Source organism: Arthroderma uncinatum, assembly GCF_011692745.1.
Source record: "Arthroderma uncinatum strain CBS 119779 chromosome Unknown scaffold1, whole genome shotgun sequence".
In the NCBI taxonomy this organism is placed as follows: Eukaryota; Fungi; Ascomycota; class Eurotiomycetes; order Onygenales; family Arthrodermataceae; genus Arthroderma; species Arthroderma uncinatum.
Window position 1 is genome coordinate 1,093,775 of NW_022983863.1, and position 24,645 is coordinate 1,118,419.

A 24,645-nucleotide genomic window follows, 5' to 3' on the forward strand; every position below is an offset into this window, starting at 1 on the left:
ATGCAGCCCCCGAAAGGTGATCCGACAGCTCACTGGCAGGCCCATCTCGCCGGTGTGGCTCCGTGCCATTTCCCTCGACTTGGGGCCATAACTACTGGGCCGAAGAGGCCCATGACAATCAAAGTGAACTTGGATCAGACCCAACAACTCAAGGAACTTTGCGAATCAAACCCAGCCGGCCTGCCTGTTGCCCTCCGCGCTGCATGGAGCTTGGTTCTCCGCTGTTATACTGGTTCTGAAGACATCTGCTTTGGTTACCAGGATGCGACATCTACCTCTGTGCTGCCTGTAGCTAGGCTTGCCTTTGAAGATGATACCCTGCTTTCGGACCTGGTCAGCTCTGCGCAAACTGAGTACGAGAACAGCCTGCCATTCCACACTGATGTTCCAACCAACATCACCGGCACCCCAGAGCAGCGCCTCTACAATACCGTGCTGTCATTCCGCAGCGCGGCCAAACCGGGCACGGCACCTGCACCACGCGCCACGAACATGGCCCTTCCAGAAGATGTGAGCATGTTCTCCTACTTTGCGCTTCACATATAATGGCGACCCTGTTTTTCTGACACCGTAATGTACTAGTGCCGCATTCGACTCATGACCAAGCTTATGAATGGAAGAATGAGCATCTTCCTTGAATGGTGGAGCGTGGACATGACCATGGAACAGGCAATGGGAGTTGCCTCGACCATTGGAAAGGCCATCACCGCCGTCACCGCATCTCCAACTATCTCAATCGGCGCGTTCGATCCAGTTACCCAGCTCCATATGAAGCAAATCCTAAAATGGAACAATTATCCATTGAAAGCGGTCGATCGCTGCATCCATGATATTATCCACGACCAAGCTCTCCGCCGGCCAGATGCCGAGGCAGTCTGTGCCTGGGATGGCAGCTTTTCGTACAAAGAGCTAGATCATGTGACTTCACGGCTCGCGCAGAAGCTGGAGGACTTGGGCGTTGGGCCAGAAGTCCGAGTACCTCTCTGCTTCGACAAATCGGTATGGGCTTGTTTTTCCCTCCTCTCCATCCTTCCACACCCAATCGCTCCTCCGCCCCTCCCCCTGACTATGTAGATCGTACGCTAACCGCCGATGGTCCGTCCCGAAGAAGTGGAATGTGGTTGCGATGCTTTCGGTGTTGAAGGCTGGTGGAGCCTTCGTCCCATTTGATCCTACGCACCCAATATCGCGTCTGCAAGGCCTAGCAAAGACGCTTGGCTCCTCACTGCTCCTTTGTTCTGCCCATCATGCTGAAGGACTCGCCACAGTCGTGGACACGGTCCTGCCAGTCGATGAAGCGCTAGTTAAGGGGCTATCCTCCGACCCTGTCGCTTCCACCTCCACTAGCCTCGCCAAGCCCAATAATGCTGCTTATATAATCTTCACCTCCGGCTCCACTGGCGAACCAAAGGTCAGTGAACCATTCTGAGTGGCCACGAACTCCTCAGGAGAGATGTGACAGCTGAGATGTCAGACGTGATTTGAATAATTTGTACTGACTGAAGACTAGGGAACACTATTGGAACATGCAGCTTATTGTTCGAGCGCGGCGGCCCATGCTGGCCCACTGCGGGTTAACGAGAACTCGCGAAATTTGCAATTTGCTGCACACACGTTCGATGCCAGTCTTGCGGAGATTCTCACTCCCCTGATGCACGGGGCCTGTGTGTGCATCCCAAGCGAAGAGGCGCGACTTAACAATATCGTCGAGGCAATTAACGATCAACGCGTTAATAATGCGACCCTCACGCCCTCCTTCATCGGATTTATTGACCCCAATGACGTCCCGGGTCTCGAAACGCTCGTCCTCGCCGGTGAGGCCATGTCCCAGACTCACATTGACACTTGGTCAAAAATTAACCTTGTTAATGGATTTGGCCCAACTGAGACCGGTGTTTCATGCGCCATCAACCCCAATGTCACTGCCACAACGGATCCAAAGGATATTGGATTTCCCGTCGGAGGACACTGTTGGGTCGTCAACGCGGATGATCACGATCGTCTTGTTCCTCCTGGATGTGTTGGAGAATTGCTTGTTGAAGGGCCCACATTAGCCCGTTGTTATCTCAATAATCCTGAGAAAACGAAGGATGCGTTCATTCATGATCCCTCCTGGGCCCGCCGCAGCGGCAATACCTCACATTCGCCACGTCGATTCTACAAGACGGGCGATCTAGTTCGGTATAATTCGCCCGAGGGATCGTTTAACTATGTTGGGCGAAAGGATACCCAGGTGAAATTCCATGGTCAGCGAGTTGAGCTGGGAGAGATTGAGCATAGCCTTAACCTCGCTCCTAACGTGAAACATGGCCTTGTATTGCTTCCTAAGACCGGCAATTGTAAAGGCAAATTGGTTTCTATCTTGTCGTTTTCCGATGATGTTACCAGCCAGTTTTCCAAGGATCCAACCTCTCTCCAACTTGTTGATGCCAGCGAGAAGGATGAATATGTTGAGAAGATCCGTGAGACCATGGCTACTCGCCTCCCAGGATATATGGTTCCATCAATCTGGGTCTGCATGGAAGCTCTCCCCCTTCTCCCTTCGACGAAGCTCGATCGTAAAACCGTCGCTAAATGGATTGATGCTATGACAGATGACGTTTTTCATGATGTATCTGGAGCCCAGCAGACATCAGATGACGTCGAAGAATCATCTGAGCCCGCAAATGCGGTAGAGGCAAAAGTCAAGGCTGTCTGGAGCCGCATTTTGAATATCCCTCTGAACCGGATTAGTTTGGAACATAGCTTCCTCAGCCTCGGTGGTGACTCTATCACCGCAATGACTTGTATGGGTCAATGTAAAAAAGTTGGCCTTGGCTTCACTGTTCAAGAAATCTTGCGAAGCAAGTCCATTCGCACTCTAGCAACTTGTGCAAAGGAAGTTAAGAGAACTGTTGATCTTAAGGAAGAGATTGACGTGGACTTTGAACTTCAGCCTATCCAGAAATTCCATTTCGCCCTTCGACATCACGATCAGGGCCACTTCAACCAGAGCTTTTTCCTTAAACTTGCAAAGAAAACTGAGGAGAAGGCCCTGCGACGTGCTGTTGATGCTCTTCTTGAGCGTCATTCCATGCTTCGGTCCAGATTTAGACAGTCAGGACCGAATGGCGAGTGGAGACAGTATGTCACTAACGATATTAGGTCTTCCTGCTGGTTTAAAACTCACAAAGTGCAGACAAAAAGAGATACTGAGCCTGCAATTGCTGCCAGCCAGGCTGGACTAAACCCTGTCAGAGGCCCTCTGTTCGCTGTGGACGTATTTGACGTCAGTGGTGGTCAGCAGCTTCTTTCCATGATTGGTCACCACTTGGTGATTGACTTGGTATCCTGGCGTGTTATCCTGGAGGACCTCGAAGACCTTCTGCTGAACCCCGTAAACCCATCCCTCAGCGACAAATCGATCCCATTCCAAACTTGGGCCAAGCTACAACAGGAGCACTGCCAGAATCTCACCTTATCCAATGTTCTGCCAACTGATAATATCCCCCGTGCAGACTTCGCCTACTGGGGTACGGACGTCAAGGACAATACCTACGGTGCCTCCGCAGCCGAAGGATTTGAAATCGATGCTGCTACTACTTCTTTTATCCTCACTGACTGCCACACCGGACTACGTACTGAGCCAATTGACCTCTTCGTTTCAGTTCTTATCCACTCCTTTGGTCAAATATTCACTGACCGTGAGCCTCCTGCTATTTTTAACGAGGGCCACGGGCGCGAAATATGGGACGAATCAATTGACATTGCTAGAACTATTGGTTGGTTTACGACTGTTTATCCAATCTTCGTTCCAGATTCCACCTCCAAGGGTTTAGTAGACATCACCAAGCGTGTCAAGGATATCCGCCGTGCTGTGCCCGGGAATGGCAGACCATATTTCGCTACCCGCTGGTTGACCGAGAACGGTCGTAAAGCATGGGAACACCACGCTCCAATGGAATTGTCGTTCAACTACCTTGGTCAGTACCAACAGCTTGAGCGTGAGGGTGCACTCCTCAACCCTGTTGATGAGTTGGCCGGTGAAGCGAAAGAAGCAGGGGGCACTGCTGATTATGCCATCGGCACTCCTCGATTCGGTCTTTTTGAGATATCCGCCGTTATTGCCGCTGGTAAACTCAGGTTCTCCTTCACCTTCAACCGACATATGAAACATCAAGACTCTATTCGACAGTGGATATCTCACTGTAAGCATTCATTGCAGAATGCCTCGAAGCTTTTCAATGGAATGCCATTTACTCCTACCCTCAGTGATTATCCTCTCCTGTCACTGAACTATGACAGCCTAAACTCCATGGTCACCGAAAAATTGCCGCTCGTTGGTGCTAAAGGTGCGCAAGATATCGAAGACGCTTACCCTTGCTCCCCCATGCAGCAAGGCCTTCTCCTTAGCCGTAGCAAGGATGGCGCTTTCTATGCTGTCAACGGTACTTATGAGGTGAAGCCAAGGAGCGGCTCCTCTGTAAGTGCTGAGAAGCTCCTCGCAGCTTGGAACCTGATTGTCAGGCGCCATCCTTGTCTTCGAACCGTTTTCATCGAAGGCCTGAGCAGCGATGGTTTATACGACCAAGTTGTATTGAGGAAGTCTCCATCTAAGCCTTCCCGACTCCGTTGTACTAAGGAGTCTGATGTCGTGAACACTTTTGACAAGCAGGGTTTCATGCAATATACCGACCATTCTCCCGCCAACCGATTCACTATTTGTGAAACCTCAAATGGAAAGGTCTTCTGTCGACTAGAGCTTAGTCACGCTGTCATGGATGGTGCTTCGATGTCTATCATTTTCGATGATTTGTCCCGTGCTTACGCTGGGGAGATTAGAGATGAATCGGGCCCTCTGTTCAGCGCCTATGTGGCTTATTTAAAGAGCCTCTCCTTGACGGAAGGAATTTCGTTCTGGAAATCTTATCTCGATGGCTTGGACCCCTGCCATTTCCCAGTCCTCAATGACGGTGTTACTGTTAAGAAAGAACTTCACAATCTCAGGCTTGAGTTCAAGGAGTTGCCTACGCTTCAGAAATTCTGTGACTCCCAAGGCCTCACCTTGCCAAACGCTATCCACACCGCCTGGGCTTTGACATTGAGGTCTTTCGTCGGTGTTGAAGACACTTGTTTTGGTTACCTTTCATCTGGTCGTGATGCACCAGTTGAAGGAGCGAATGCTGCTGTTGGCCCGTTCATTAACATGCTGGCCTGTCGTGTCAAGATGCCAGGTGATGTTCCACTTATAAATGTTTTGGAGCAGGTACAGAAAGATTACATGGACAGCTTGCCACACAAGCACACCTCATTAGCTGAGGTTCAGCACGCCCTGAAGCTTTCTGATACTTCCCTCTTTAACACATGTGTTTCCTACCGCAAACTGCCCCCGGTTAACGATAAGAAGAAGCCTTTGATCAGCTTTGATGTGTTTGCACCTACCCACGACCCTGATGAATACCCAATTTCGATCAACATTGAAGCCTCGGACGATGTCGTCGCTATTGACCTCGACTACTGGACTGACTCCATCTGCGACAGGCAGGGTAGGAACATTGCTTGTTCATTTATTCGCTCCTTGGAGAACATCACCCACAATTCGCACGTCCAGATTGCCCAACTGGACAACCTTAGCTCCCTAGACTATGAGACGATTTGGAGCTGGAATAGCAGCATTCCCCAAACGATCCCGGATTGCGTTCACTACGTAATTGCTAAGCAAACTGCCCTGCGGCCTGATGCTCAAGCGATATGTGGCTTTGACGCTAGTTTTACCTACAAAGAACTTGACGATGTCTCTACCCGCTTGGCCTCGTACCTCGTTGCCCTTGGTGTTACTCCCGAAACCTTTGTACCAACCTGCTTTGATAAATCTGCCTACACCGTTGTCTCTATGCTTGCTGTCTTAAAGGCAGGAGGCTCTTGTGTTCCTCTCGATGCTACCCACCCAATGCCTGCCCTTGAGACCAGGGTGGTTGACACGGAGGCGCAAATCGTTGTCGCCTCTGCTGCCCGGGCTGCCATGTTTGATGATATGGTGCCCTATGTAGTGGCCGTCGACGCCGAGTTCCTTGAGCAGCTTCCAAACTATGGCGAAGAAAATGGCATCCCCGCCGAGCCATGCAACCCCGCATTCGTCATATTCACGTCTGGTAGTACTGGAAAGCCCAAGGGCGTTGTTCTTGAGCATAGTGCAATGGTTACTAGTGCTGAAGCCCACGGTTCCGCCTTGGGAGTTGGTCCTAATACGAGGTTCCTACAGTTCGCCACTTACACATTCGATAACAGTCTAGAAGAGATGTTCACCACCCTTATGCGTGGTGGGTGTGTTTGTGTTCCTTCCGAGGATGATCGTTTTAATGATTTGGCCGGTGCCATTGATCGGCTAGATGCCAATTTCATGGATCTCACGCCTACCGTCGCCACCTTCATCAAGCCAGCCGATGTGCCAAAGATTAAAGCCATGGCCATTGGAGGTGAAGCTCTAACCAAGAAAGCTCAAGAAATTTGGGGTGGTTCTATCCAGATGCACAATCAATATGGCCCGTCAGAGTGCTCGATAAACTGTGCTCATAACGGGGATGCCGGTACCGTCGAGGATGTCTCCAATATTGGACGCAGTGTTGGTAGCGTTTCTTGGGTTGTGGATCCCAATGACCACAACAAACTTGTCCCTGTTGGATGTGTTGGTGAACTATGTGTAGAGGGTCCGATTGTCGCACGCGGCTATCTCAATGACGCAGAGAAAACTGCTAAATCCTTCGTTGAGAATCCTGCGTGGGCTACTCGTGATCCTCACACGCGCGAATTTTCCACACGCCGTATGTACAAAACTGGTGACCTTGTTCGTTACAACAGCGATGGAACACTGGCCTTCCTGGGGAGGAAGGATACGCAAGTTAAATTCAACGGTCAGCGAATCGAACTGGGAGAAATCGAGTACCACGTCAAGAGCAACCTCCCCGAGGATGCTCAATCTGCAGTACAGTTGGTTGTTTCTGGTGGTGCCAAATCTCTAGCTGCATTCCTCTGCCTTGAACCCTCCGCCGATGTGGACACTGAGCAAACTATCCTGCCAATGTCTGCTTCCATCCAGTCCCTAGCCAAGGATTTGGAAGCCGCCGTTACTAAATCTCTCCCAGTATATATGGTGCCTTCCATATACATACCAGTTGCAAGGATGCCAATGACTTCCTCAGGGAAACTAGATAGGCGAACTTTGACTACGTGGGCGAAGGAGTTGTCAGATGAAGCCGCTATAACATACCGACTTGGCGGAGTTGGTGGACGTACCCCTGAGACTGAGGCCGAAAAAATTCTGCAGAATCTCTGGGCAGCCGTCTTATCAAAGCCCGCTGAGTCAATTGGCGCAGACGACAGCTTCTTCCGTCACGGTGGTGACTCAATTGGAGCCATGAAGCTGGTTTCTGCAGCCCGTGCTAAGGGAGTGACCCTTAGTGTGGCTAAGATTTTTTCTTCTCCCAAGCTTTCAGATATGGCTAGTAGCTGCTCGATGACTTCCATCTCATCTAAGTCACTCGGAGGTGGTGCTACCAATAGACAGCCTTTGAAACGCTTTGAGCTTCTCCCACCCAAGACCTCCATTGACGCTCTCATAGATGAGGTTGCTTCCATTTGCCAGGTTGACTCCAGCTTGATACACGACTTGTATCCGTGTACATCCATGCAAGGCGGCCTTGTTGCTCTTTCCAGCAAATCGCCAGGGTCATACGTCGCCCAGAGCACCTTTAAGCTACCTGCTGATATTGACTTTGGTAAATTCCGAGCGGCTTGGCAAGCAGTAGCTGACTCTGAGGTTGTTCTACGCACACGGGTTGTCTTTACCGATATGCTCGGATTCTTGCAAGTTGTCGTCAATGAACCTATCGAGTGGCACTCTGTTCGTCGTTTGAGTGATATTCAAGACAAGGACCGTCACCTTCCCCCTCGTGATGGAGGTTCCCTCGCTAGATACACTCTAGTTGGCGAGGGATCGTCTGCCCCTTACTTTGTGTGGACTGCCCACCATGCCCTGTACGATGGCTGGAGTATTCCTACGCTCCTTGAGAGAGTGGCTGCCCATTATAGGAATCCGACATCAGCCAAGACAGAAGCCGCAGCCTCCTTCCCAGACTTCATCAAATACCTGTCAACTATTGACAAGAAGGCTTCCGACAACTTTTGGATGACCAAGCTAGAGGACCCTAAGGCTACACCTTTCCCAACCCTCCCTTCTACCTCTTACACTGTTCGGGCTACAAGCAAGGCCACTCACTCCGCAGAGGTTGCAAAGTCCTCTTCACGGGAAACCACCGTTGCGTCCATTATCCGTGCCGCCTGGGGTATGACAATGGCTCTTTATACTTCTACCGACGATGTAATCTTTGGTGAAATTCTTACTGGACGAGATGCCCCTGTCCCAGGAATTGAAGACATGATTGGGCCCTCTCTTACTTCCATTCCAACAAGGGTCCAGATTAATCGTGAGCAGACCGTCACTGAATTTCTTAAAGAAATGCAAAAACAATTGGTAGACACCATGAATTACCAATTTGCAGGCTTGTCGCAGATCAAACGACTTGGGGAGGATGCCTCAGTTGCCTGCGAATTCCAAAACGCCATTGCCATTACTCAGGATGCAGATGAATCTGCGGATGGTTTCTGGGATATGATTAGCTCCGGGACCACGGGCAACAACTTTTATACTTATCCTCTCAACCTTTCTTGCACCCTGCGTCAATCCAAAATTGATATTGAAGCATATTATGATGAGACTATTATCTCTTCATGGCAAGTCGAGAGATTACTTCGCCAGTTTGATGTAATTCTACGCAATTTGTCAGTGGACGGCAATGCTCAAAAGAAAGTTGGCGAGATTGAGCTGATTGGCCCCCAAGAGCTGAAAGAGCTGGAAAGCATTAACAAACACGGAGCTAAGTTTGTTGACCGCTGTATCCATGATCTCATTCGAGATCAGGCAAGGTCCAACCCACATGCTGAAGCTATCTGTGCTTGGGACGGATCATTCACTCACCAAGAACTTGATAATTTATCCTCCGCGCTTGCGCACCATCTTATTGAGCTGGGCGTGGGATCTAAACCGGAGGTCTTTGTGCCCATTTGTTTTGAAAAGTCAGCTTTCGCGATCATTGCTATGTTAGCAATATTGAAAGCTGGTGGAGCTTTCGTGACCATTGACCCTGAGCATCCCATGTCCCGACTCCAAGAGATAACTACTGACGTTGGCGCATTCCTAATTCTTTGTTCGCCCAAGCACCAAGAACTTTGCGATTCGATTGCACCCCAGGCGCTGGCCGTTGACCTTAATATGCTTCAGGAACTGCGCCCATATCACCAGGCAACCCCCAATGTCCCAACCAGTAACGCCGCATACATCATTTTCACTTCTGGAACCACAGGAACTCCAAAGGGAACGCTAAGTATGTGCTTAATATGCCCATTTTCCACATTTTGTTGCTTACTAACGCATCTATAGTTGAACATTCAGCGTACTGTTCCTCTGCTGCCGCCCATGCACCAGCGTTGGGAATGTCTCCCGGTTGTAGGACTCTTCAATTTGCATCATATACCTTCGACGCCTGCTGTCCCGAAATTTTAACTACTCTAATTTTGGGAGGCTGTGTCTGTGTTCCAAGCGAGTGGGAGCGCCTTAACGATATTTCAAACTACATCAACGACAAACGAGTTTCGAACGCGACCTTGACTCCATCATTCGTCCAGCTGATGAATCCCGATGACATCCCTAATCTAAAGTACTTGGCACTTGTTGGCGAGGCCATGTCGCCAGCCCATGTCGCAAACTGGGCGGGTAAGCTCAATTTGCTGAACGGATATGGGCCTAGCGAATGCTCGGTTTCAGCTGTTATCAACAGCAAGATGAACGTTGATAGCTACCACAAGAATGTTGGCCGTCCATTGGATCGCTGTTGGCTTGTTGACCCCTCTAATCACGACAGACTCGTCCCTATCGGAGCCGTCGGTGAGCTGCTAGTCGAAGGGGTTACCCTAGCTCGCGGCTACCTCAACAGGGCTGAAAAAACAAAAGAGGTATTCATCCAAAATCCAAAATGGGCAGGCCGCAAGGATGGAGCAGTGCGGAGAATGTACAAAACAGGCGACCTCCTCAAGTACGACGCTGATGGCTCTATGAATCTCATTTTTATGGGCCGCAAAGATACGCAAGCGAAGGTTCGTGGACAGCGGCTCGAACTTGATGAAGTTGAGCACCACCTTGGTGCGGATAGCCTTATTCAACATGCACTTGTGGCTGTCCCAACGAAAGGGCCTGCGGCTAAGAAACTTGTTGCGGCGGTCACCTTTGATAGCCTCAGTTCTTCTTCGGCCAATTCTGTTGCTCTCGAGATAATCAACTCAGAAGAGGCTACGAACCTGGCATCGGAAGCCCGTGAGCGACTACGAAAACGACTCCCCGCTTACATGGTTCCGTCCAAATGGATTGTGTTCCGAAGACTGCCATTGATGTCTTCTAGTAAATTGAATAGGCGACAAATTATCTCCTTTATCGAGAAGATGACTGAGAACGCAGAAGTCGCTTCCAAGGCCCAGTCTACGGCTCCAAATACCTCCGCTGAAGCAGCTGCAGCAGTTCCTCAGATTGATATTCGTGAACACCTTTGGAAAGTGTGGAGTCAAATACTCAACTTGCCCGTGGAGGACGTTGATTTAGGCTCTTCATTTTTGCATCTGGTATGTAATACTCGACGATAATATACACTAGAATTTATTTGCTAACTTTATTGTAGGGCGGCGACAGTATTTCCGCTATGCAAGTGATGGCTAGATGTCGCTCCCAGGGCATTACTGCTAGTGTACAGGATATCATGCAGAGCAAGTCGATCACGGATTTGGCCACTCGTGTTAAGGTTTCAAAGACCCTTACTGGTACGCCTGTGAAAGAGGTCAAACAAATCGAGAATGGTAAACCATTCAAGCTTTCTCCGATTCAGCAGGTATATCTAGACAATGTCGGGGATAACTGGAGACAGTTTAACCAAAGTCTTTTGTTGAAGATCACCAAGAGAAAGAGTAATGATGCTATTTCTCGAGCCATGGGTGAACTCATAACTCTTCACCCAATGCTGCATGCTCGATTCCAACGAAACAAGGGCGGGGAGTGGCGCCAGCGAGTCAGCAAGGATTTGACGGGGTCCCTTAAAATTCGAACGCATACTGACGCACGACGAGGTCAGATGGGTTCGTTAATTGAGGAGAGCCAAAAGTCCCTAGATATTGAAAATGGTCCACTTGTTGCAGCCGATATCTTCAACTTACCTGGATCTGAGACTCAGATGTCGATCGCCATTCATCATCTTGTTATTGATGTTGTTTCTTGGAGAATCATTCTTCAGGATCTCGAGGATCTGCTTAACGGCGTGTCCTTGAAACGTCAAGATCTAACCTTCGAATCTTGGTGTCAGTTACAAACACAAAACGCGCAAGAGGATAGCATCCAAAGTGTTATCCCTACAAATGCTATTCCAGCTGCGGATCTCGGCTACTGGGGTATGGCAGGAAAATCTAACACTTTCGGAGACGTTCTTACCGAGGAATTTGAACTCGATCAGCAAACGACAACACGTGTTCTTGATGCTTGCCAGAAACGACTCCAAACGGATCTAGTAGACGTGCTGCTCGCTACCGTTCTTCTATCATTCCGTCAAGAATTCACTGATCGCCGAGTACCACCTGCGATCTTCAATGAAGGTCATGGTAGAGAGCCCTGGGATCCTAGCTGTGACCCATCAACTATAGTAGGATGGTTTACAACTATGAGCCCTGTATACCTTCCAGCTGATGCGGACACTGATACTGGTAAGTCATGTCGCATCGTTTGCACCCTGTCTATATCAGATTATATTGTATTATGTTCAAAGTTAACCTGGCGTCAATAGAAAACTCGTTTATTGATACAATTCGATGGGTCCAAGAGTTCCGATCAAGAACTCCCGGGAAAGGTCGGCCGTACTTTGCCTACCGTCAGCTGACTGAAGAAGGCAAAGCTGCGTTCCAAAATCACTGGCCGATGGAAATTGCTTTCAATTATCTGGGCCAGATGCAGGTGAACAACCAATCGGAGTCTCTACTCGAGCCGGTTGACGGTGCTGGAGCACAGTCGGTTAATTTCCTCTCCGACATTGGGTCCAACGTGCCGCGCTTTGCACTTATCGAGATATCAGCAGTCGTAGCACAAGGTGCAATGAAGCTGTCGTTTACTTACAATAAACATATGCAAAGACGCGAAGGCATCCAAAGTTGGTTCTCAAAATGCCAAGGGCTTCTCGAAAGCACATCTCGATTGCCGCAACACCAGCACATCTCTCCCGCACAATTTGCACTGCTACCTTTGGTGTATGGCTCTTCGAGTAAGATTGCTGAAGAACTGCCTTCAATTGGTCTAAAGTCCTTGGAAGATCTTGAGGACGTTTACATGATTTCTCCCATGCAACGTGGTATTCTAATCAGTCAATTGAAGGACCCAAAGAAATATGCCTACCATTCTATTTTTGAGGTGAAGTCAAACCAGAGAAGCCATCATATCGACATTCGCCGACTGGAGGCCGCTTGGCAGGCGGTTGTTTCCCGCCATAGCGCTCTTAGAACCGTGTTTATTGACAGCGTCTCTGGGAACAATTTGATGGACCAGGTGGTCTTGAAAAAGTTCCATGCACGAACACTTCTCCGAGAGCCTTCAGTGGAAGACTACGAATCTGCCCTTGATGATCTGGAGCCATTGGACTACACTGAGAGGCAGCCACCACATCGTCTAACACTCTGTCAGACGCCTAGTGGGCGAGTGGTTTGCAAGCTTGAGATAAGCCATGCTATCTCCGACGGCTCTTCGATGATGACTCTTCTGAATGATTTAGCCACGGCGTATGATTCACGTTCAACTATTGGCTCTGCAATGCCGTATAGCGATTTCATTGCTCACCTTCAATTAACTCCAAAAGAAGCTGGCGTCAATTACTGGAAAACATACCTTAATGGCCTTGAACCCTGCACCTTGCCGTCACTGGCTACAGTCCCCCCACCAAAAGAGAGGAAGGTCGGAGAATATGTTATGAAACTCAACATAGGAGCAGAATTGCAATCGTTCTGCAAGAAAGAGGGCCTCACTCAGTCTAATGTTCTGCAACTTGTCTGGGGACTGGTTCTTCGTGCTTATACCGGTTCAGATGAAATCTGCTTTGGATACGTTGCCTCTGGACGCGACTTACCCATTGATGGGATTCAAGAAGCTGTTGGCGCTTTTATCAACATGCTGATCTGTCGTCTTAATCTAACCGAGAATGCTGTTCTAATTGACGTCCTTCAGAAGACTCAATCTGACTACATGGAAGGCATAGGGTATCAAAACTGCTCCCTGGCAGAGGTACAGCATGAACTAGGCCTGGGAGATACCGCGTTATTTAACACGGTATTCACATTCCAGAAACGTCAAGGATCAGACGAGTCTGAAGACACGATACTCTCCTTTGAATCTCTTGGGGCCACTGATCCCAACGAGTTCAATATGTCAATCAACATCGCCGCTATAGACTCATACCTAGAAATAGATTTCGGGTACTGGTCAGACACAGTTTCCGATGCGCATGCGGAGAATATCGCCCGTACCTTCCAACAAATCCTCGGCGACATTATTGAACACGGAGCTGATAGAACCCTTGGAGACATCGACCATTTTGGAGAACACAGTTACCAACAAGTGCGTTCTTGGAATGCCCAGGCTCCCAAAGTAGTCAACAAATGCGTCCATGAAATTATTGAGGAACAAGCAATGCTACGTCCTCGCACTGCTCTTGCTATTTGTGCATGGGATGCAACCTTCACCTACTCCGAGCTAGATGCCGTGGCATCCCGTGTCGCCGCACATCTAATGGACCTTGGAGTTGGCCCAGATGTCTATGTTCCACTCTGTTTTGAAAAATCGGCCTGGGCAATTGTGGCCCAGCTCGGTATTCTCAAGGCTGGTGGCGCTTTCGTCTCCCTCGACCCCTCTCACCCAGAGCAAAGATTGTCAAACCTGATTGAGGATGTTGGTGCTGAAGTGGTTCTATGCTCTTCACGCTTCCATGATAAAATTAGAAAGATTTCAAAGAAAACCGTCGTCCTAGATTCTAAGACAGTCCAGCGGTTCCCCAAACACCCATCGCAACAACCAGATACATACCCTGACCCGTCCAATGCTGCTTACATTATCTTTACTTCCGGGACTACTGGAAAGCCAAAGGGAACTGTTATCGAGCATGCCGCAATTTGTACTGGTTCTGCTGCGCATGGTAAATCTCTTTTGATGGATAGTTCCAGTCGTGTCTTGCAGTTTGCATCGTATACATTCGATGCCAGTGTTACCGAAATCCTTACGGCTTTACAGGTTGGTGCAACTATCTATGTCCCGAGCGACGAGGATCGAATGAACGACCTTCAAGAAGTTATCGCAAATGGAAAGGTGAACTGGACGCTCTTGACGCCATCAGTACTCAGTACGCTCAAGCCAGAAAAGGTTCCTACCTTGAAGACAATTGTGACTGGCGGTGAGGCAATGTCTGAGAAGGCCATCAAGGAATGGGTTGGAGGCCCGGCAGTCGTTAACGCATACGGCCCAACCGAAGCTTCAGTTGTTGCATCATCCAGTGTAAAGGTCAATAAAGCTGGTGTTTCTGTGGATCAGAATCGGTCAAACATTGGGACTGCTTGCGGCTGCAGAACATGGGTGGTTGATCCCCGAAACATCAATCGCCTAATGCCCGTGGGTGCTGTTGGTGAACTCCTTATCGAAGGCCGCACCGTGGCGCGAGGCTATATCAACAACCCCGAGAAGACAAGCGAAGTCTTCCTGAGTAACCCTGACTTCTCCCGAGACCGCCGCTTCCGTGGCCTATTCTCACAACGGCATCGCATGTATCGCTCAGGCGATCTTGTTCGATACAATCCCGATGGCACAATCAACTACATCTCGCGGAAAGATACCCAAATCAAGCTTAACGGTCAGCGAATCGAACTCGGAGAGATTGAATACCACTGCAAAGTGAACCTACCCGACCAAACTCAAGCTGCTGTTGATCTCATATTCCCGTCTGACCGGGCCAAGAAGACTCTTGCTGTTTTCTTCAGCGTTCCATCAAATGATAACCAGCCCTCAACTCTCACCAATACTGACGGCTCTCCCGCCGATCAGTTACTGGTCCCCATGAGTGATGCTATCAGGACAATTGCAAAGTCCCTCGAGACGAAATTGGGCACCGCAATCCCTACTTACATGGTCCCTCACCTTTTCATTCCCATGTCGAAGCTTCCTTGGTCGGCTTCGGGCAAGCTTGACCGCAATCGCCTCCGAAATATTACCCAGGAACTATCCAAAGAGTCTATCAAATCCTTCAGACTTACAGGCGTCGCTGGCAAACGCAACATCACCACTGGTCTCGAGAGCAAACTCCAAGCCATTTGGGAAAGTGTCTTAGACCTTCCTAAAGGGAGCGTTGGGGCAAGCGACAACTTCTTCCGCCTTGGGGGTGATTCTCTGGCCGCTATGCAACTTTCAGGATCGGCCAGATCCCATGGAATATCGCTCACTTTTGCCAACATTTTCAAGCACCCCATTCTTGCGGACATGGCCACCACATGTGGTGTATTGAAGGGTGGACCGCAGGCAGAGATCACCCCGTTTAGCCTACTTAAACAGACCGACTCCGTTGATGTGATCAAGGCAGAAGTTTCACAGCTTTGTCGCATTGGTCAAGGCCTGGTGGCTGATATTTATCCATGCAGTTCTCTCCAGGAAGGCCTTATCGCCCTTTCTCTTAAGCAGCCGGGCGCTTACGTTGCTCAAAACGTATTCAAACTCTCTCCGACTGTCAACCTCGAGCTTTTCAAATCCGCGTGGCAGAAGGTTGTCGATGACCTACCAACCCTCCGGACTCGAGTTGTTCATACAGCATCATCCAACTTTTTACAAGTCGTACTGAAACGTGATACTATCACCTGGTACTCTGCTCGGAGCTTGGAGGAGCTTTCCGACGAAGCAGCAACTGTTCCCCCATTCAATGGTGGTAATTTGACCAAATATACAATTGTTGAAACTGCCGGTTGCCGATACTTATCCTGGTCGATCCATCACGCACTTTATGATGGGTGGAGCTTCCCTCTTATTCTTCAACGGGTAGAATCTATCTACCGTGGTCAAACCCCAGCTATACCCAAGAGCTCCTACGCGGACTTCATCAATTACCTTTCAACTACGGATCTAAATGCCACTAAAGAGTTCTGGACCGCGAAACTCGCAGATACATCCTGCTCTAAGTTCCCTCCTCTGCCACCCACAAAGGATGAGTCCGAGACGAGAACCTTTTCTCGCCGTATTGCCACCTCAACCGTGGGGGGTATTACGATGCCAACTATTATTCGGGCGGCCTGGGCATTGGTCTTAGCAGGACATACTGCCTCTAATGACGTGTGTTTTGGTGAAATATTAACGGGCCGCAATATCAACGTACCAGGTGTTGTTGATATCGTTGGCCCAACCCTCACCACTGTTCCAACTAGGATCCAGGTCAATCCACAAAGCACAGTCTCAAACTTTTTGCAGGAGGTACAACAAGGTGCAGCAGATGTCGTTCCTTATCAACACGCTGGTCTCCAATACATCAGAAGGCTGAACGGTGACGCATCTGAAGCTTGTGATTTCCAGAATCTCCTAGTCATTCAAACCACAGAAGGAGAAAGCCAGCAAGACCTCTGGGAATACCAAAGCAAGAGTGATGTAAACAACTTTTTCACCTACCCTCTTGTCCTCGAGTGCCACATATCGAAGCAAGAAATAGCAATCTCGGTTTACCATAAAGAAGGTACCATCAGCACCTGGGATGTTGAAAGGATCATCGATCAGTTCACCTTCGTCATGAGCCAACTTTCCAAAAAGTCCCTTACTGCCAAGATTAACGATATCGAAGTTATTTGTCCTGAAGACAAGGAAACAATCAAATGGTGGAATCGGCGCAAACCAATCGCTGTCAATGAATGCATTCATGACATATTTAGTCGAATTGCGGATTCACAGCCAGACTACCCGGCTTTGTGTGATATTGACCGACAATTGACTTACAGTGAGCTTAGGCAATTCTCCTCCCGGTTTGCCGATCATCTTGCCACGTATGGTGTTAAGCCTGAAGATTTTGTTCCTATCTGCGTTGACAAGTCCGCCTGGACTATCGTTGCAATCATGGGAGTTCTCATGGCAGGAGGTGCATATGTGCCTCTAGATCCATTACATCCCAGCTCCAGGCACCAAGAAATTGTTCAGGAGTGCGGGGCCAAATTGGTCATTTGTTCGCCCAAGTACCTCGACCGATTCTCGGTCTTTGCAAACAGCGTTCTCGTTATCGACCATGCAACTGTTATGGCTCTGCCGAGGACGCACTCAAAATCCCCACCAAAAGTGAATGCAAGCAACAGTGCCTATGCGATTTTCACTTCAGGAAGCACCGGAAAGGCAAAGGGAATTGTCATCGAACATCGCGCTTTTGCCAGTTCTTCAGCTGCCTATTGTTCGGCTCTCTCATTACGCCCTAACTCACGAGTTTTCCAGTTTGCATCTCTCTCATTCGATGCTTCAGTCATGGAAATACTTTCTACCCTTACGACCGGCGGCTGCATTTGTATACCCAGCGAAGAAGAGCGAATCACCAATATTTCTGGCGCTATTCGCAGAATGAACATCACATGGACTTGCTTGACATCTTCGGTTGCAAATATAATCGATCCCGATACAACCCCGAGCCTCGAAACGCTCGTCTGTGGTGGTGAAGCTCTTTCCCGCGAGGTGATCTCTAAATGGGCAAACAAGGTTAGGCTGGTGAACGCCTACGGGCCTACTGAAACTTCGGTAGTTGCAACCGCCAACTCCAAGATCTCTTCCGAAAAGTCTACCCCGTCCATTGGCCGTGGTATACAGTCAACTCTGACCTGGGTTCTCGATCCGAGGGATCACAATAAACTCGCACCGCTGGGTGCTATTGGTGAACTCGCATTAGAAGGCCCTGCACTTGCTCGCGGGTACCTCAATTCTCCAGAAAAGACGGCTGAAGGCTTCCCAGAGGTCACGGTTTGGGCTACACAGTTATCAACCGGTGCCCAATCAACCAAACGGATTCACAAGACCGGTGACCTTGTCAAATATAACTCTAATGGTGACCTCGAATTTTTCGGCCGCAAGGATAACCAGGTCAAATTAAACGGCCAACGAATGGAACTTGGAGAAATTCAAAGCCGTCTGGATACAAACGCCGAAGTCCGACACGCCCTAGTGCTGATGCCCAAGTCTGGTCTTTGCAAGAAAAAGCTTGTAGCTATTCTTTCCCTGAACAATCTTGTATCGCCTCAGGCATCCATGACCAGCACCCTCGAGCTTGTTGGCGATGGAGCGCTTATGGGTAAGGCAAACGCAAAGATCAGTGAGATTCAGGATGACCTTTCGAGTCAATTACCACCTTTTATGATCCCGCAGCTTTGGATACCAGTGAAATCGATCCCTATGCTTGCTTCGAACAAACTGGACCGCAAGCTAGCCACAAACTGGCTCCAGAACCTTGACGAAGCGACATTTGCACAGATAAACGCGTCCCCTGAGGAGGAGGTGGATGGTACCATCCAGCCAACTAAGGCAACCGAGATACTGCGGCAAATATGGGCTAGTGTTCTTAACCTCGACGTTAAGGATGTCAAATTGAACAAATCCTTCATGAGTCTTGGTAAGATAATCGCAATTGCTAATCTACCTGTAACACAAACTAACTATCTTATAGGAGGTGACAGTATAACAGCAATGGCTGTTATGTCCCGATGCCGCAAAGAAAACATCGAGCTCTCTCTTCATGATGTCTTGCGTAGCAAATCGGTCGTACACCTTGCAAACTGCGTCGGACATAAAATGTCTGGCCCTCAGAAGGAAGAGACTGTGAACGAAAATTTCGATCTATCCCCTATCCAACAGCTATATTTCCAGTCCTCCCGCGCACATAATGCATACTCCCGCTTCAATCAAAGTTTCACTCTCCGAATTACCAAAGCTACCGACTCCAGGACGGTGAAACTTGCTATTGAGGCCATTGTTGACAAACACTCGATGCTTCGGGCACGATTCGTACGTGATGGTGCTAATTGGCGTCAAAAGATCACCAAGGTTTGCCTTATAACCCCTATTCCCTCCCCCCTTTCAAGATCCGAAGTTAATGACTGATCTAGGAAATGAATACTTCTTATCGGTACCGAGTGCATGAAAATGCTAGGAAATATGCTATTCCCGACATCATTGAGGACGCCCAAATGTGCTTGAACATTGAACAGGGCCCTATCCTTGCTGCCGAGCTCTTCAATATCCAAGGCGATGGGCAGTTTATTTTCATGACAGTTCATCATGTCTGTGTTGATATGGTATCATGGCGTATCATCTTGCAGGATTTGCAAGAATTCCTGGAGACGAAGTCGCTCGCCGTTGATAAGCCGCTCTCGTTCCAGACATGGTGCTCCATGCAAGCTGACAACGTTAAATCCCAAGATGTCTCTACTTTTCTACCATTCCCTGTGAAACCATCAAACCTCGCATACTGGGGAATGGAGGGTAAAGAAAACACCTACTACGACGCTGAATACCAATCATTCCAGCTTGATAAGACAGTCTCTGCCCTTGCCTTGGGTGACAGTCACAAAGCGCTGCAGACTGAACCCATTGATTTATTCCTTACCGCGATTGTCCATTCCTTCGGCAGAGTGTTTTTAGATCGAGAGGTTCCTACGCTGTATAACGAAGGCCATGGTCGTGAGTCTTGGACAGGCGGCCCAGATGTGTCGAGAACAGTCGGCTGGTTTACCAGCATCTGCCCAGCATCTGTGCCCGTGGACCTACGTGAGTTTAACACCCAAACCAAGATTACAGGCGAGGCAATTACTAATTATTTTAAATAGAAGACGGGAAGGATGATGTTCTAGATACCCTAAGGCGGGCCAAAGATATCAGACGCAAGGTGCCAGATAACGGACGACCATACTTTGCCAATAAATATTCCACGAAACCATCAACCTCCGTTGATAATACTTTCCCTATGGAGATTGTATTCAACTATCTTGGTCGCATGCAACAATTCGAACGTGATGACTCTCTCCTACAGCAGGCAGATCTTATTACCGACGAGGAAGACTCTAAAATTGCTGGAGATGTCGGCCCAAATACTGTACGATTTGCCCTTTTCGAGATCTCCGCCATTGTGCTGCAGGATCAAATTCGATTCACGTTTATGTTCAATAAGAACATGAAGCACGGTCAAGAAATTCGTCGATGGATATCAGAATGCAAGCGCACTCTACAACAAACAGTTGAGGCCATGAGCCGCGGCCCTGCTGAACCTACTCTTAGTGATTACCCTCTCTTGCCAATAACTTATGAAGGTCTTAGAAAGCTCGTCAAGTCTACCTTCCCAAGAGTTGGCATCACTAGTCGCGATCAGGTTGAAGATATCTATCCTTGCTCCTCGATGCAAGAGGGGATTCTGCTGAGCCAGCTCAGGGACCCCGATAGCTACGTGTTCAATACTAGCTTCGAGGTTAAATGTGCACAAGCATCAAAGGCTATAGATGCACGAAAACTCGGCAGAGCCTGGCAAAAAGTTGTTGAGCGTCACGCTGCACTGCGGACGGTCTTCATCGATAGCCCATGCCGAGGTGTTACCTTCTGCCAACTGGTCGTTAAGGAAGTGGACAGTGGCGTTATTTACATCTCCTCTGGCAGCTCAGACGCAATGAACAAGCTGAGCAATATTAAACTGAAAGATACAAATGGTACCAAACGCCCGCAACTTCCACATCAGCTTACTATTTGCTCAAAATCGGACGGTGGTATCATCATCAAGATCGAAATCAACCACGCTGTCATCGATGGAGGATCTGTGTCCATTATGATGGCAGACCTTATTGCTGCCTACGAAAACAGACTTCCAATTGGACAAGGCCCGCTATACAGCGATTATATTCGATTCATCCGAAGTCAATCTACCGTGGATGAGGTCAAATTCTGGAAGGCGTACTTGCAGGGACTAAAGCCATCCCAGCTTCCGCGACTGAATTCCCAGCCCAATGCTGAAAAGCAGTTGCGTACGACTCATGTTATATTCAATCGCTACCCAGAACTCCAAGCTTTATGTGAGCAACAAAAAGTCACAATGGCCAACGTTATGCACGCAGCTTGGGCAGTTGTCCTAAGGGCCTATATCGGATCAGATGATGTGTGCTTCGGTTATCTTTCCGCCGGACGTGATGCCCCAGTCAACGGGATCCAAGATACAATTGGAGCTTTTATCAATATGCTTTGTTGCCGAGTTCAGTTCTCCCCCAACGCATCGTTCCTTGAAATCTTCCGAAAAGTGCAAGATGATTACCTTGACAGCTTGCCGTACCAACGATGCTCCCTCGCGGAGGTTCAACACGAGCTGGGATTATCCGGCAAGCCGTTGTATAACACTGCCCTTTCCATCCAGAACCATGCTAAATCTAGTGACGCTGTTGAAGAAAGCATCGTTTTTGAGCCCTTAGGTGGTCATGATCCAAGCGAGGTATGTTCTCCCTTTTTAATCCACCGCTATACATGGTACTTGATATCTAACTGAACATAGTATGCTGTAACTGTCAACATCGAGACTGCTAAAGATGATGAAGGCATTCTTCTCCGATATTGGAGCAATGCTGTAAGCGAAGACGAAGCTCAGAAGCTGGCCTCAACCATGGCCAATGTCTTAGCTTCCTTCGTCAACCATCCCGACCGAATTGTTGCAGACTATGACCCTACCAAGGTTAACGAAGTTCCTCGAAAAGCAAGCCTACCACAATCAACTCGCGAGGAAACGAAACAGACCACCATACAATCAGACGCGACCCAAGATGCTAGCGCCAAGCTTGACACCGAGAAATTGCTCAATGATAATGCTGAATTGCGAAAGATTGTTGATTCCTGCGTTCAAGACATCTTGCAAAAGATGGCTAAATCAGGCCAACTAGCCACCAAAACCGCAGATGAAGTGTTATTAAACGCTTCCCGGATGTCTGGCCGACCTATCGTTGACAACAAAAAAGATTTCGGTGCCGATCAAGCTCCCGATTCTGAGTATGGTCAAGACATGAACCTCGAGACAGCCACCCCATCCGAAAGCTACCAGAATTCCGACTATAATCCTAAAACGGACACTGATCGAACATCAATGGCAGCCCATATCAACAAAAGAGGGCGGTCCGCTCACATCGAGAAAAAACTCCTGGCACTTTGGAGTTCCATGTTGGAGATGGAGGAGGATTCAATCTCGGGCGAAGATAGCTTTTTCGAGCTAGGTGGTGACAGTCTCACGGCTATGAGGCTTGTTGGAGCCGCTCGAGATGAGGGGCTCTCACTCACAGTAGCTGATGTGTTCCGAAACCCTGTCTTTGAGGATATGGTTGCTGTCATCCGTGTGGCTAGTATGATGAATACCTACATTGATGGCGCTGATATGGATGACTTCAAGGCACAAAGCCAGGCTATTCGATCAGCAGCTACAAGCGAACTCTACCAAAGGTTTTCTCTAGTTAAGGCGCCCAACATCGATGCATTCCTTCAAAACAACATTATCCCGAAGGTCGGCGTATTCAAAGGCGGCATGGCAGACGTCCTCCCTGTGACGGATTTCCAAGCCCTCGCCATTACCGGTTCGCTTCTGGAATCGAGATGGATGCTCAATTACTTCTTCCTCGATGGATACGGAGTGTTGGATCTTCGAAGGCTAAAGAAAAGCTTCATTCGTCTTGTTCACTCGGTTGATATCCTCCGCACTGTGTTCCTTCCCAGCGGTGAACGCTTCCTTCAAGTTGTACTCCGAAAGTTGCGCCCCGATTTCTTTGTCTATGAAACCGAATCCAATCTCGACGAATTTACCGCGATGCTACAGCAACGCGATCGTGAGCAAGGCCCACGTCTTGGAGAGGCCTTTGTTAATTTCACAGTGGTGAAGGAGAAAGACAGTGACCATCATCGTATCATTATCCGACTGTCGCATGCTCAATATGATGGGGTGTGCATGCCAAAGATCCTCAGCGCAATTCAAGCAGGCTATGAGGATGAACCGCTTCCTGTGATGTCATCATTTGCAAGCTATGTCCGCGCTTGTGCCTCAACTATTACATCCGACCATTATCAACATTGGAAGACACTTCTCAAGGGTTCGAGGATGACTGAAATCGTCCGACGAGAGGGGCCAAACTATCGCCGATCTGCTGGCGCAACTAGTCAGCTCAAACAAACCATTCTATTGCCCGCCCTTGCCCATGGAAATATCACGACTGCCACTGTTATTAAAGCAGCTTGGGCAATGGTTCTAGCCCAACTCTCAGGCAGCCCTGATGTTGTATTTGGACACACTATTAGCGGCCGCAACGCAACGGTTCCCGGCGTTGAAAGCACAGTCGGCCCTTGCCTCAACATCATCCCCGTCAGAGTACAATTTGGCGAATTCTGGACAGCACTTGATCTCCTTCGCTTTGTTCAAGACCAACAAGTTACAAACATGTCCTACGAGGCTTTAGGATTCAGGGAAATTACGAAACACTGTACTGAATGGCCAGACTGGACCAACTTTACCACCGTTGTCCAGCACCAAAATGCCAGCACCACGAGCGAGATGACTCTTGGCAGAAATACTTACACCGTCGGTGCTGTTGGAACCCAGGAGGACTTTGCTGATTTCTCTGTTCTCTCTAATCTCGCAGAGGATGACAAGTGCGAGATAATTCTCGGCTTCTCCCTAAACAGCTCTATCACCCCCATTTTCGCCCAGAAAGTCCTGAACATGCTTTGCAACACCATCTCCAATTTCATGGCCGACACGAGTATGGCTTTGCTTTCTCCTCAACAAATATCGAAAATGCCACCCCAGACGATTGATGAAACCGGAAAGCCATCCGACAGCTACTTCCTTTCCTCGCAGCTACAGGATCTTACTCAGGCAGAAATCCTTGTCCTTTCAGACATTCTCAGCCGTGCATGGCGACAAGTGCTAGGAGAAGAGAACACCTCCAGCTTAAACCTTGAGTCATCCTTCTTTGACCTCAACGGCGACATAATGGGCCTCGCACAGGTTGCTTGGCTCCTCGAGCAAGAAGGGTTCAAGGTCCGGGTCGAAGACCTGATCGATCACCCAACCATGCTTGGACAGATGGCAACCATATGTTCTCAGCGAACATTAGAAAAAGACAAGGTTATTGAGGCATCTTCGTCTCAAACATCCATCGAAGAAGACTACGATTCTGTCACCCATCCGAAATCAGAGAAAAACTCTTGGTTCAAAGCCCTAGGGATGGCAAGACGGATGGTGAGACGCAATACACGTCCCAACTAATCACACTTTCATTTCAAATTGATATATTACGTTTTCTTTGTTGATGCTTACATCTAATTGTCTATACTATGATCCCCTATGTTGCTATAATTGGCGATTGTTACTCGTCCTTGCTTTCGTTACCTTTTTTTTTGTGTTGATAAAATCGTTGTTTATACTGTCTGAGCGTTATAGCGGTGATGTTTTGTATATAGCGTTCTTTTCCATATACTGAATA

General features: G+C 48.7%; 1 protein-coding gene across 1 annotated transcript; it reads left to right on the forward strand.

Moving 5' to 3' along the window:
* GIQ15_00338 (nonribosomal peptide synthase) lies at positions 1-24,428 on the forward strand (the record flags this gene model as incomplete). Its single annotated transcript, XM_033547755.1, has 13 exons — positions 1-510; positions 583-999; positions 1,109-1,411; positions 1,511-9,419; positions 9,476-9,541; positions 9,617-10,707; positions 10,764-10,902; positions 11,068-11,832; positions 11,913-18,767; positions 18,822-19,159; positions 19,261-19,921; positions 19,981-21,620; positions 21,681-24,428. 13 exons carry the CDS (start codon positions 1-3, stop codon positions 24,426-24,428), a joined length of 23,442 nt encoding a protein of 7,813 aa, XP_033408706.1.
* Between the last annotated feature and the right edge of the window lie 217 nt (positions 24,429-24,645).